At 42.8% G+C, this 14,364-nt stretch overlaps 2 protein-coding genes across 2 annotated transcripts; one reads left to right on the top strand and one right to left on the bottom strand.

The window, feature by feature from the left end:
* Positions 1-37: 37 nt before the first annotated feature.
* On the bottom strand, positions 38-6,373 carry LOC133970153 (protein ABHD15). Its single transcript, XM_062407004.1, has 3 exons — positions 2,288-6,373; positions 1,523-1,752; positions 38-1,426 (listed from the first exon to the last, which is right to left on the bottom strand). Exons 1-3 carry the CDS (start codon positions 2,909-2,911, stop codon positions 694-696), a joined length of 1,587 nt encoding a protein of 528 aa, XP_062262988.1. The 5' UTR covers positions 2,912-6,373; the 3' UTR covers positions 38-693.
* Positions 6,345-14,045, top strand: LOC133970152 (von Willebrand factor A domain-containing protein 7-like). The gene is made up of 13 exons (XM_062407003.1): positions 6,345-6,449; positions 6,703-6,834; positions 7,765-7,951; positions 8,042-8,211; positions 8,765-8,877; positions 8,981-9,097; positions 11,373-11,591; positions 11,681-11,813; positions 11,911-12,060; positions 12,351-12,443; positions 12,546-12,829; positions 12,919-13,212; positions 13,294-14,045. Exons 1-13 carry the CDS (start codon positions 6,389-6,391, stop codon positions 13,708-13,710), a joined length of 2,370 nt encoding a protein of 789 aa, XP_062262987.1. The 5' UTR covers positions 6,345-6,388; the 3' UTR covers positions 13,711-14,045.
* The last annotated feature ends 319 nt before the right edge of the window (positions 14,046-14,364 follow it).

Here is a 14,364-nt window from a genome sequence, read left to right as displayed (position 1 = left end):
TGTTTTGCAATTTGAGGAGAATGACAAAGTAAAAGGGTTTAAAGCTTTAAAAAACTTTCTCTTTATTGACTTTATTTTTCTGAAAGTGGCTCTGAACGTAGATTCATCATGTTTTAATACATATAAAGTGGAGGAGTGGGACAAAGTAGTTTCTGCAACATATTATCGTCCTTACTCATATTATCAATATTTATTTATATCTCTAGTTTGTGGTCATTTTACATTTGAATAATGACACATGTGACAAGTTACATTGTGTTTGTTAAAGACCAAAGACACATTAGAAGATTCAACTTTATGACATTTTTTTATCCATTGTGTGATCTCAGTTTGTGTCAAACTCTGGAACTGACAGCAGATCACAGAATGAATCCTGCACTTCAACTATTTAGGGGCATTTTGTTTAGTTTGTGGTAAAACATACGATTGTCTTGCATGATTAGTATTGAATCGCTGCATTGTGATATCTTTTTCCTGGACCATGTATTCTATCATGAGCGATCTTAGTTTGTCTTAACCCATTATCCACATGATCAACAAGAATAATTGTTGAAAAAACACGAGTTTTTTGTTCCCTGAACTAAAATATCGTTTCCAACAGCTGTCCATTACTTGGCTGCTTTTATCTTCCAGACGTTTGATTGACAAAGTCCAAAAATCATAGAATCTTCTGGTCCTCTGCCATCTTCATCCTCAGCGTGTATAGGACCTCTTCCAGGTGAAGGTCTCTCCTTCTTCATCCACGCTGCTTTGTTCTGGTGCCTGAGGTCTCGGCCTCCTCATCACGGTGGCTCTCCTCCTGCGGAGAGGGCCCATGGTGCTGCCCCTGTTCCTCTGCCCAGCCTGGATGTTTCCCCCCAGTGGACCCCCCCAGCTTGTCCCATCCCTCCTCTCCCCTCTCAGGAAATCAGCCACCACTCTGAAGTAATCCAGAACTGCGATGTGACTCCAGCTAGCTTCCTCCACCTCCTTATTTTCATCCTTCCCTTCCTCCATCTCCTGTGGGTCTCGGGTGAATCCACAGTGCCCTCCTTTGTCCGTCAACACCAGAAAGAAGTGGGGATTGTTCTGGAAGAGGGTGATGGGTAGAGTGGAGGCAGGAGGGAGGAGAGGGTCGTCACGGCTGCAGATGCAAAGCACGGGGACGGCCACTTCATCTGCATCTCTCAGGGGTTCGTTCCTCTCCCAGTAGCTGTCCCAGTCCTCAGCTGGCTGAGCCCTTTCCCCCAGTGCCCAGGCCACCGAGGGAGCCACCTCCCTCTCAGTGTGAGGTCTTGGCTTCACTCCAGAGTTGTTAAGAGAGTTTAGTGGAGGTTTCTCTGGACGTCGGGCCGAAGAGCAGAAAAGAGCTTCTTCAAAGTCTCTCAGGGAGGAAGAGCTGAGGGCCCGGTCCACATCCACAACTCCTCTGAAGGAGTTTGCATATCTTACAACGGAGCCATGGGAGAAGTAAACGTTATGATCACGTCTATATTCATATCAGTGTTGTACACTTCACACTTTTCAGGTGAACTTCTCTCACCTCCTCAGCTGCAGTTTCCGGTGAAACAGTGCACCCCAGCGATAAATGGCAGGCATGGCCGTTTGGAACCACAGCTGGCCCAGGAGCACAGGTGAGAGGGCAGCAGCTGCAGTCAGGTATGTGCTGGATCCACATTCCCCCAGGTAGGAGAGAAGGATCCCTGAACCTGAACCCTCACTCACCGCCACCAGCTCGGAGGACGGGTGGCGGCTGTGAATGTAGGTCACTGCCTGCAAAAGAGAAGGAATCCACTTTCTTTCTATAGAGCCTCACAGAATAAAATAGAAGATCCTACTGAGAAATGCAATAACCACAAAACAGATAAAAAAGAGCAATATTAAAAAAAATATATATAAGAACAACAAAATCAAAATATAAAAAACTATTGTTTTTTATATTATGATCCATCTTTGCTTTCCATCTTTGCTGTAACCTGAATAGACTTCTAACACAGAATTCCAGCAGATTAAAGAGATTTAATAATAAATAAATTAAATCAAGTAGGTCAAATCCCCTCCGACCTCACAAGAGTCCTCACTAACATGAGGCTGCACAAACATAGTGTAAACTGTAACTTGATGAGTTGGTGAAGGAATCCAAATGAGAAATAAAATTACTAAAAATTATTAAACTGAAAGCGTTTATATTTATATTCTGTCTTCAATGAATCTACTAATAGTTTCAGCACATATCAACTCAAAATATTAACTTTATAAAAAAAAAGAAGTACGCACCTGCTCTGATTCTAAGGTTTTCTCTATTTACCTGCTCAAGATCAGCCGGGTCTCCGAACTCGGTGAGTCGTGCTGTGGTCAGCGGGCACCCTGCTGTGGCCCGGGGATGGAACACCACCACGTAGAAGCCCTGACGTATGGCCTGATGGCACAGGGCCTTCAAGTGAGGGCTCGCCCCTCCCCATGAATGAGGGATGAGGACAAGGACAGGAGGCGTTGAGGTGAAACAACCCAGCGCCTTCCCCCCCGACTGATGCTCCTTCCTCCCCTCCCACCTCCCCCTCCCAATCCTCTCACCCAATCCGCTCTCCAGAGCCCAGTCCACCGCTACAATCCCCCCGTCTCTCAGCAGCAGACTGTCCCTGGTGAACTCTACTGTGTCTCCTGCAGGTCCACACAGCAGAGCGGACAGGGTCTGGAGGTGGGGGTCTCCCCTGGGCCAGGCAGCCGGCCTCGGCCTGACCAGAGAGCCACAGTGGCGCAGCAGATATTTTGCCAGCGCGGATGTTTTGCAGATGAGCTCGGGTTCTTCTTCTGTCATGGACGCCCGTCCTGTCCGACAACGTGCTCTGAGCCAGCGGAGGACGAGACTCAGCAGGAACAGGAAGAGGGAAGGAAGCAAACAGCACAGACAGTCCCATACAAACGGTTCCATCTTTACATAAAGTAATCCAGTGGTTTTCTCTGGGACGTTCGGCTGTGAATCCCTCACTGACCTTTGACCCCGATCGTTTACAAACTGTTGCTTCACGCACCAGAGTGAAGGTCTGACCTGATAGGTTCACTGAAGACTTGTTTCCCATTAACTTTAGTATGATTCTCCTCTTTAACTTTCTCTGTTGTCATTTCTTTTGTATTCTTTCCCCCGCTTGTTACTTGAAAATAAATTTTTGGGATTATTGATACAGCAGGAAACTGACTGAGTTCTACTCTAACTCTATTTAAACGTTATAAAGGGGATAAACCCAGAGAGGATTTTTAAATTAGATTGAATAAATGAGAATTTTAGACGTGATCCAATGTCAACGTCAAGGGATCCCTGTACTGTTCTGAGTTCATTCATGAAGGGAGGAGAACTTAATTAGTTGACCTCTTTGCATGAGCATGTTTGACCAACTTCGTGCACTAACTTCCTTATCAGGTCCTGAATGGTGAAACAATGCAACAGCAACTATTTACAAAGCACATACCATCACCAGCCAAGTTCCTCAGGTAGCATGTCATCAAGATGATTGAAAACGGATGAACACAGAGACAACAGATATGTTCTTCTTTTGTGAAAACAGTTTTCTCTGCCATGGTCGGACTGAATTCCAACAACACTCACTTAGTGAATGTTTTTAGGTCCGGTGTTCGCTGACTCATCACGTGGTACCGACACACTGAGGTCACAACCTTTACCAGGAAAACAGCTTCGGTTCTGATCACTTTAACTGTTTTATCCAACAGTGATGTTCTCACAACAGTTTTATTTATAAAGAACATTTCACACAGAGGTAGAATCAAGGATGGTAGAAACAACACGAGATATAAATAGAATAACTCCATTTAAAATCAGGTAGCACTGCTAAAAATAACTCTTTTTAATCAAACTGGGAATTTTAATCAGGCTAGACATCAGATCATAGCCTTATAACAGTTTATATAAGTTAATATATGTTTATAAATGTTTGTAAATGATCCCATCACACATCTCTTTTTGATGGTTTGTGTAATTTGTTGCTGTATAACCCTCAGTGAAGCGGTGAATTGAACAAAAGTGTCTCTCAAGGTCCTATGAAAAGTTTGCTTTATAATGCATAATGATCATTTATTGAAAAGGTTCAGATCTATGAATTCTTTTGACAGAGCTCAATCAGATCAGTGAGATGACATTGAAGTGATCTTCACTCTAAACTTAAAAACAGACTATATTAGTGAATTCACTACATCTCCGGCCTTGAGGTATAGAATTCTTTGCACCAGTTTTGCATGTTTTCTATGAAGCAATTCTTCTAGTTTTGCTTGAAGAGCTCATGCTGTATTTAAACCATAGACTTCCTGCCTAAATAAAGGACAAGTCAAATCAAATCAATAGAACAGTTTGAGCTGTGTCCATTTACAAGAAATCAATTTAGGAGCAAATGCAAGTTCCCATGAATGAAAGTATGATGAAAATCCAACCTGAATGGTGCGACAAAGAAAACCAGTCAAACAAGTGACTCCACCCCGGATGTGAATTCTTATAAATGGCATTGTTTCCATGAGAGATAAAGTCTCCAAGACGACTTCAAGACATAAGGTAGGTAACACTCATATATCTAACGAATATTAGTGATGTTAAAACAAATATATATATAAAGTGACATCTGTCACCTTGTTGATTTTAATAAAATGTTTGTACTAAACAGAGTCTAGATTTTTAGAATATTATTATATGCGCCCAGCTCTTATTTTCACTGCATTAGCATTCTTATGATTGTTTTACCCAAATCTTGGATTTTTGTGATATCAGAATGAAAAGCTTATGCAGGTGCAGATACCAAAATGCTTTAACTAATTAATTAGAACATAATCGATTTATCATAGATCTTTGCAATTAATACCATCAGTCAAATAGTTAAAGCACAGAATGTATGTAAATGGTAGCCCTCGGTAATTCAATCAGCTCAAGCTTTTAATTCTGATCACAGAAATAGAAGAGACGATGTTAAATAATCAGAGCTACAGTATATATAAAGATATATATATATATCTTTGTATATACTATCTGTAACAACTCAGCCACACCAAAACGACTTTCTCTGCTTTGTTTGATCCCCTGCATATGAACATTTGTGTGTTTTTGTATCTTACATTTTGCTAAATTTATTCTAGTTAAAAGTGTGAAAATCATGTAACATCAGGTAACTTTCTTATAACATCATCCTTAAGTACTTCTTGGGAAAAATTTTTGTGTCATTTGCGTGAATATGCAAAGTCAGGTTTAAGTAAAGTTGTTAAATTGAGTCCAAAAAAAACCTCAGTAAAATTCACCACTGTGAATAAGTCAATCTGAACAATGGACGCAAACTTGTTTAGGAGGTTTGGTGGTTGTTGTTGTCCTAGTGATTTAATCATAACAGATTTAATGATTACCTTAAAGAAATGTAAGGCTCTAAAGAATAGGTGGATCATTTTTCACCGACAGATCAAGTTAAGAGACTGTCACGGTAGAAACTGTGACATTAGGAGGAGGAAGTACATTAATAATAATGGTAATCCGTGCCAAAAGGTCCACCTGAGCACTACTTACATCTACAAAGTGTAGTCCAAATACATTCTGGCTGAACAGCTTTTGGGAGTACCACGGATTGCATATTGTGTTTGGGAACTATACAAATGAACTTGACCTGAAACTCAGTTTGTACTCTCTCCCTCGTGTCTATCACACAGGTGCTGCAGTGATGGGTTGGTTTGCTGCGCTGTGTCTCGTGCTCCTTCAGATTGGGGCTCATGGTTTTGGTATCTTTGATGGGATCTCTCTAAATCATCAGGAGATCACTGAGCGTGCCATCCTTGAAACCACGCTGGATGTTTGCCGTGATGCGGCTCTGGCTGAGGGCAAAAAGTTCACATTACCTGTAAGGGTTGAATCAAGCTAAATTAAACAAATAAAAATTAATAATTTACAGGGTAATAAAAGTGTGTTTGTGTGTGTGCATGTGTGTGTGTGCGTTTGCGTGTGTGTGTTTAGACACTGCCTTACACTGCTGAGTCTGTTGCTCTTGCCTGTGATGCTGCGAAATCCTCCAAGAGTTTCAGTCAAACCATCGAGTATATCCAGGACAAAAATGTGGGTATAGACAAGTGGTATTTCTACAGCGCCCCTCATCACTTCGACAACGAGGAATTCACGAGGGGAAAGGAACTCATCACGAGCGGATTATCAGCTGTCAAAGCAAACAATAAGCTCCAGAATTTTGAAGCGGCGAGAAAAACTCTGGGAAGACTGCTGCATTCTTTACAGGTACTTTCTATTCAAGGTACTTTATGAAGTAAAAATGTGCTTCGATTGCAAGAAAGATTTTTGGGGGGATCTGGGTGAAAATAACTTCTGTATTTTACCTTTTTATATCTAAAGGATTTCTACAGTCACAGCAACTGGGTGGAAATGGATGAAACAGCTCCAAACACTAAGCTGATCAAACCAGGAAGCCTCGGAAAAACAGCAGGTAAATACATCGAAGCTATAATGTCAGTGTGTGTGTGACAATTTCACAGACTTGTTTGATTTTACTTTATTTAACCAATTGTATCTAATATTTAAAAACTGTATGCATATTATTCTTTACACAGATTTTTTTTCGTGTGCACATGCACTTTTACTCCTCTTTGCTCAATGTGGTCTGATGTTCCACTGCATTTCACTGCTCTGGTGTTGATTGTGTTCAACAGCAACTAAACTGAATCTCATCCAATCTACAGCCAAAAGCAGAGCAACCTGTCGCAGCTGCAACGGAGACGACTGCACGAACAACATTCTGGAGGACATCCTGCGGGAGAAGATACTCACCACAGGATATTTTGAATTTTTGCCAGGATCCTCCAAACCTGATGGTAAATGTCGTCATGTACCTGACTGGGTCATTGACAGGATCCAAATCCAATGCTAGTTTTATGATTGTGATTCCCAGATGGCAGAAGGATGTGGGCCACCTCAGGAAATAATAAGGCACTAATGGCTTTCTAGTGGCCGAAACAAAATGAGACGTGAGCCTAAAGTGGTCCACTTTACAGATATGGCCCATATTTAACAATTAGTTGAATCATGTTCTCATGAAATGTGGACATCCAAGTATAATAAACCTGTGGAAGCTGTGGTTTTCATGCCTCCTCTCTGGCGACACCCAGTGGCCAGGGGGATTATGTTTTGGGGTTGTCCATCCGCCCCATCCTTACGAACACGATATCTCCACTTTTGGGGACTTTCTTCAAATTTGGACCAGTTGTCACTCAAACTCAAAGATGAACAGATCATTTTTCAGTGGTCGAAGTTCAATGGTTACTGGAACCTCATATGACCCTGGGAGAAAACATTTCTGTAGAGTGATGGAGTTATATAATCGCATACAAGACAGCCGCAGTGCCAGGCTTTCTCAGCAATACACAGCATTTGACATTTTATGTACCTAACATCCGCTGGTGGCCACTAACACCTTTAAATTAAGTTAGACCTAAAATATCTGACGTGGCACACAGTAGTCACCACATTGATCTGCATCCGTTCCAACATTGGGTTCTTCTCAGGCCCCATCCCTCCAGCAGGTTTGTTAGAAATCAGTTCAGTAGCTTTTGTGTAATCGTGGAAAAAAGTTAAACAACCAACAAACAGACACGGGTCAAAACATAACCGCCTTAGCCAGGGTAATTAAGCTGAAATGCATTTACATATAAACGCTCATGATTATGGAGGAATGGTGTCACAGATAGAAGAGGCATGGATCAAGCTGAGCATGTCATTCTTATTCTGTTTCTAACGGTAAACAGGAAAATGCAGCCATGGAGGTGGATTTGACAGAACAAGGAGCATTGATCCTACGGGTGGGATCAACAAAGACGAGACTGATTCCGAACACGGACATCTCCACTTTAAAGCAGCAAACATGGCCATCGCTGCGACCAGGCAGGTGCTGGAAGACATTCGTCGGGCTGCCGGTGACGCCACATTCCTACAGTAAGAAACCAATCTGACTCAGTTACTGTATACACCTTAAAATTCTGAATCACAAAGTTAATCACACCTTTTTGAAAACTCGTTCCTCAGGCTGATGGGGATCAACAAAGGGAAAGCTCTTTGTTTTTGCATAGACACCACGGGAAGCATGAGTGATGACATCGAGGCAGTGAGGAACGTCACAAACTCTATTATCAACAACAGAGTGGGGACAGAGGACGAGCCCTCGGCCTACATTCTCGTACCGTTCAATGATCCAGGTGGGACCATCGGTCATTTTTCCTACAGAGAGTTAACTCTTTTTGTCTGTTAAACCGTCACAATGGAAATGAGTTGACCTTCATCTGTCGTTATCTTGTACGACATTTTCCGACGCTAGATCATATTCGCACAGCTGCAATTCTCCTCTGCCGTCACACTCGAAGCTCAAATACTCTCAACATAACAATATAGTACTGCCATGATCCGGGTTGTAGGCCATATTAAGTATAGACTATTCAAAAGCATTGATAACATGACAGCTCCCCAAAAGGTAAATGTTATGATTGCCCCCTTGGGGCAACTGCTAACATTAGCTGTCATCCAATCAGATTTATTGTTTGGTCAAGGTACATCAATGTTTATTTGACCTTGAACCTGAATCACAGCAGCACTAATAGTTCAAAGCACCATTTGAGCTTCTGATACCAAGAGTTCATGATGTCCGTGGTATAAATCTGGCTTTTAAGTGAGAATGGTAACAATAATCGTAAACTACTCACAAAGATGAAAAATATAATAATTTCTCCCCTCTCGTCTCTACCTGAAACCCAGACTTTGGGCCCCTGATGAGGACCCAAGATGCAGAGGCCTTCAAGAGAGCTATCAATTCGCTTACTGCATCTGGTGGAGGAGATTTTCCAGAATTGAGTCTTTCAGGACTTCGGGTACTGTTGAAATCTTTGAGACTACTTCAAGATCTGACACCGCAAAGTCCCACGATAACGGTTTAAAACAAACACGTTGGTGCTGCCTGTCTCCTCCGTACAGCTGGCTTTAACCGGTGCTCCTCCAGCGTCTGATATCTTCCTCTTCACTGATGCATCTGCTAAAGACGATTACCTGTTGGGTGCAGTGCTCACACTCGTAGAACAAACCAAATCAGTGGTGAGTATTGTCCTTGGTCCGAGTAAAAGCACAGGCCGGGGAAATTAATATTGCAGGAAATTTACGTCAGAGAATTTACTTAGAAATTTAAAATAATAACTGCCTATTATCAAATGAATGACATAATTACAGAGGTATGCTAAAACAGCCATAATGAGTGTTGGGACGCTAAAGAAAATTCGATGGTTCTCGTCCTTGAGTTTAATATGGGAAATAGTCAAACTGGATAGTTCCACTGTTTACTGTAAATTAAATAATTCACAGCACAGCAAAGCTTGACCAGAGAAACATGAACAGGTGTGAACAATACTCAATAGTTCACAGTTAGTGGTGTTGTGCAATAATGCATTGAACGTGATACCATCAAATGGTGTGCCTTTCGACATTCAATAAATTTGGTTGTCAAAATAGAATATAAATATGAATATTAAAAATATGAATATTAAATCATAACTTTAATTGATTCAAGTTACCTCGGGGCACCACCCTTCAAAGGTAGGGAAAAGATAGCCAATATATTGATTAAAGGGGACATACTATGAAAATTCCACTTTTGTAGTGCTTCTAAACGTTAATTTGGGTATCTGGCATGTCTGCCGTCCCCAAAACTCTGGAAAAAAACAACTCTTGCGATATGTTGTGGTTCCTCTATGTAAGAAACTATACGCTAGAGTGCGCAAAATGGGATTACGACCAGAATTGAGGTCACAGTCAGTTTACACGGCATAGCCCCCCCCCCCCGGAGGCGGAGATCTGGCGGAGGAGGAGACCGGTGTAAGTTACGGGCCACAGCCCCCTCCTCAGCTCGGGGGTTAGAAGCTGGGAAGCTAGCCAGCTGGGACGCTAACCAGCCGGGGAGCGGGGTAAGTTACAAGCCACAGCCCCCTCCTCAGCTCGGGCTCGCTGGTCGATGTCCTCGGGCTGCTGGCTCCATGTCAGCGGCTTCTGGTGGACGTGTCGGTGTTTGTTTACGGGTAGCAGCAGCGAGCTAACGCTATCTTCTGTGTGTCTGTGTAGCTCCGGTAGAAGCAGCAGGTTTAAATAGAAAACAGCTGTTTGTGGGGAGCTAAAGCTAGCTTGCTGCTAGTTTGTGTTTAAAGTTGCAGCACTTTCTGTAATGGTTGCTTGTGCACGTATTTGTGTTATTGCGACCGTGAACCTTGCCTGCTTTTTTATGTTTTTTTGGGTTGAGAAAAACACGTATTTAGTCAGATTGAGTTTTTCTTACTAATAAAGCTGTAAAATCTAGTTTTTATAAGGTTTTGGCCCTACTCAGTGGCGCCCCCCATAGGTTTGCATTAGGCTATGGTAGTGGAGTTCAAGACCTTTCCAAAACAGTTCATACCATGTCTGTTGCATATTTAGTTTCCATCCTGTAAGCCATCAAAGCTGACTCAGGTGCAAGGTTCAAAGGTCATCCCTGAGGAGCAGGAACCATCCACAATTTTTCCACTGACAGAATGTTACTCCCGAGGTCAAGACCTTTACGATGATGTCTTTGCTTTTGTTCTACGACAAAGTTTACCTTTCATCTTGCTCCAAGCACAGGCCCTCTGGGGTGTACTTTCTCAGACCCCATTGGGGTCCAAGCTGGATCAAATCTGTCAAATCTGTTTTAAGTGGTATTTAATGGCCAGATATGGTCAAAATATTTATGTTTGCTTTCTACACAATCATATGTCTCACTTTGGTCCAAGTATGAGACACCTTTGTTCATTAACAACCCAATTTATCACACCCCAGCCACAGACTGTTTGCCCTCCTCCCCTCTGGGAGGCGCTACAGGGTCCTCCGTTCCCGGACCAGCAGGTTCAGGAACAGCTTCTTCCTGCGGCTGTCAACCTGCTAAATCACCGTGGTGCAGAGTTCATATGTCTTTTCATATCAGCGTTAGGGTTAGATGAATGTTTTTTATTTTCACGAAGCAAGAGAAGCGCATAGGTCGCGTGTCCCCAGCCTCCTGACTCACGATTACGTGGAATTCAAACAACTTCTAGTGCATTCCTTTTTAGTAGCATTTCCTACGAAATTTTGATGAGACCAGCCTGCCTGGTTATACCAACGCAAAAACACAAAGCTCAATCTTACCAGCACTTAGTCATTGCCATGACGTTTAAAACAGGAAAACTTTGTAAAGGATTCTATGCTGTGTTACAACCAGGTTATATAGTACTGTTGTTTAATTGGCCAAATATGAGCGTTTATCTTCTTACAGACTGATAATACATTCCATGTTTTTAATTCTCATGGTCCCATTTATCGACTTTCTTTTAAGGTGAACTTCATGATAACTGGCAGTCTGGGGTTTCGTCGCCGAAGAGAGAGTAATAATACCAACGATCAACAACAACAACAACCCAGAGCAATAACAAAAGAATCTTCCAAGGTGTACGCGGACCTAGCTCAGGCTTCGGGAGGTTTGGCTATACAGACCACAAAAAGTCAGCTGCTCGCGGCCACCACCATCGTTACAGAGTCCTCCAGCTCCGCTCAGGTACAAACAAAACACTCACACTGGCACGAGCCATTTTTAGATGATTGATCAAGATTAAATTGTGTCATCAATTTGAATTAATCTTCCAGGTTCTCCTTCTGCAAGCGGCCAGGAGTCCTGGAAAATCCGACAATTTCACTTTCACAGTGGACGAGTCGGTAAAAAACCTCACCATCTTCATCACTGGGCTATCGGCCGCCTTTACTCTCATCAGTCCCTCAGGTGATCTGTCATTGTTACTGGTTAAAGCGATTACTGCGTTTTTATTAACCATTTATTAACTAGTTCACCAGTGTTATTCGTTTATTGTTTTCTCTAGGCGTGTCTCAGAGCAGCGCTAACCTGACGGGACCTTTGATCAGTTCATCCCAGTCAGTGGGAAACTTCCAGACTCTGGAGCTGACAACACAAGCTGGACTGTGGGAAATAAGATTTGTGTCAACAAATCCCTACACACTGAAGGTCAAAGGTTCGGCCTCCGGGATTATGTTGCTTAATCACATAATGAGTACTTCACATTGCATTGTGAGCCTATGATCTTCAACATGGAAGATGTGCGGCCAAACTACTGAGCCATAAAATCAACGGTCAACTACTCATGTGTTTAAAGCTGTGACAATATCAGCCAGCTTGGTTCAGGCGGAAATATCTCCTCATTTTAAAAACTTTGCACATTCAGCCATTTTCCTTAGAGAAGTGACGTTACAGTGAATTAAGTCACGGAAGGTTTCACATTTTCTGACCATTTATATTTTTCAGGTGAGAGTTCCATTGACTTCCTCTCTGACTTTTTGGAGCTGTCCGAGGGCCCATTGGGAGGTTTTGAAGTCCTTGAAAATCGCCCCAGAGCTGGTAAAGGCACCAGATCTTTGTGATACTTAAAAGATTATTTGAATCAACTTCTTACCTGCTTGAATGGATTTTCTCCTCTTTTTGTTTTTTTTTACCCTGAAGGTGCCAACGCCAGCCTGAGGGTGACGGTCACCGGGGGGGTGTCTGCCATAGTGACAGAAGTGTTTCTGGTGGTCTCGTTAACGTCAGAGCAGGTTAACGGCAGCGTGGAGAGTCTGGGGAAAGGAAAATTCGTAGCTCGGTTCGACAGTATTCCATCGGGTGAGTTTGTGGTGCTTGTGAAGGGCCAGAGCACTGAGAGCAGCACCACTTCCTCCAGAGCAGCTATATTATTCCAAAGGCAGTCATCCAACTCCATCCGTGCCTCTGCTTTGACTGTTTCTGCTGTACGTAAAATACATCGGGCTAACAACTGAACTGCAGTTCTGATGTTTCACCTGTTACTGAATGTTGTTCCTTTCGTTTGTTTTTGAAGGATGATTTAGAAGGTGTCTTGGAACCAGGAGTACCTCTTTTTGTCCCTTTCTCTGTGTTGAGTAATGGCTTAGGAGGAAGCTTCACCATCCAAGCTACCAATGACCAAGGTTTTACGCTATCGTTCCCATCCACTCTGCCCCTGACCGCTGGAAGCAGGGCTAATGGCACGGTGAACATCACAGCCCCTGCTGGCACTGCATCTGGCACCGATGTCACCCTTACCATCGAGGTCAATGCTCCAGGAGGCACGGACGCCAACTATGTCGTTCTGCGTTTGACTGTCCTCATCCCGGTAACTCTCTAAATCATTTTGCCCTTCGTCCTTGTTGTAAAATCACTTGACTTCATCTACTGTTCTCTTCTCTCTCCGCAGGTGACTGATTTCACTGAGCCAGGCTGTCAGCTGCTCAGCCTGCAGTCCAACTGCTCTGCAGACTGCAGCGCGTCCATGTGGGAGCTGTCAGTGGAGGTGACCGATGGGGTGAACGGGACGGGCATCGACACCATCAGCTTCAGAGGAGGCAACGGGACCAGTAACACCAGCCTGCTCGCTGGTAATGCAACGCTGGTGTCCTATAATGCGTCTTGCTGTTCACCTGATGTGGAGATAGTAGTTGTGGATCAGGTGGGTAATGTAGGCTCCTGCTCCTTCACGGTCCGGACAACGGCGCCAACCGTGAACGCCACTCCAACCACTGCACAGCCAACAACAGCAGCCTCTACACAAGCTGTTCAGTCTCTTCTTCTTTGCCTCAGCATCGCAATTCTAGGGCTCAGCTTAACCATCTGAAATGGGATCAGCTAAATCTGTACATCCAGGTTCAAGAATCAAATATTAAGACATGCTTTTGGGGTTTTGAAAATCACTTGCCAGTTTATTCTCAGTATATACTCAGGATCTCAGTTTTCTACTGAGAGGTGTGTCTAATAGCTGGTCTACCCTTGTTGATTTAAATGCGTTCAGCTTAATAACCTGGGAGCTTTGAGTTTAAAGCTTTGTTTGCTACAAGTAGGCAACTACTGGCTACTTATGTCATTGTGAATATTCCTTTAAAAAACCTTAATGGGTTTGCACTATGTGGTATGATGAAGACATATATATACATCATTCATGATGTGGGCGTTACTGATATTAAAGCTGTGATTGTTACCGTTGATTAAATGAAAATGTTTCTACATTCTTTGTTAAAAGGGTTTTTATTCGTTTTTCCTTACTCTTGTTGAGGGTAAAGGACAGAGGATGTAACACCACGTTAAAGCTCTATGAGACAAATAGTGTATTGTGAATATGGGCTATACAAATAAAATTTGGCGTCTGAGACTCTTTTATTTCACAAATAATAAAAAAATATATCATGATAAATTGAATGTAAAACCACATGGATCACAAAATGAATTGCCCATACTGTCAAGCTTTTAGTGGCATGATACACAAATAAAAAAA

Source organism: Platichthys flesus, chromosome 15, assembly GCF_949316205.1.
Source record: "Platichthys flesus chromosome 15, fPlaFle2.1, whole genome shotgun sequence".
Taxonomy (NCBI): Eukaryota; Metazoa; Chordata; class Actinopteri; order Pleuronectiformes; family Pleuronectidae; genus Platichthys; species Platichthys flesus.
This window is presented reverse-complemented; position numbering and strand designations above follow the sequence as displayed.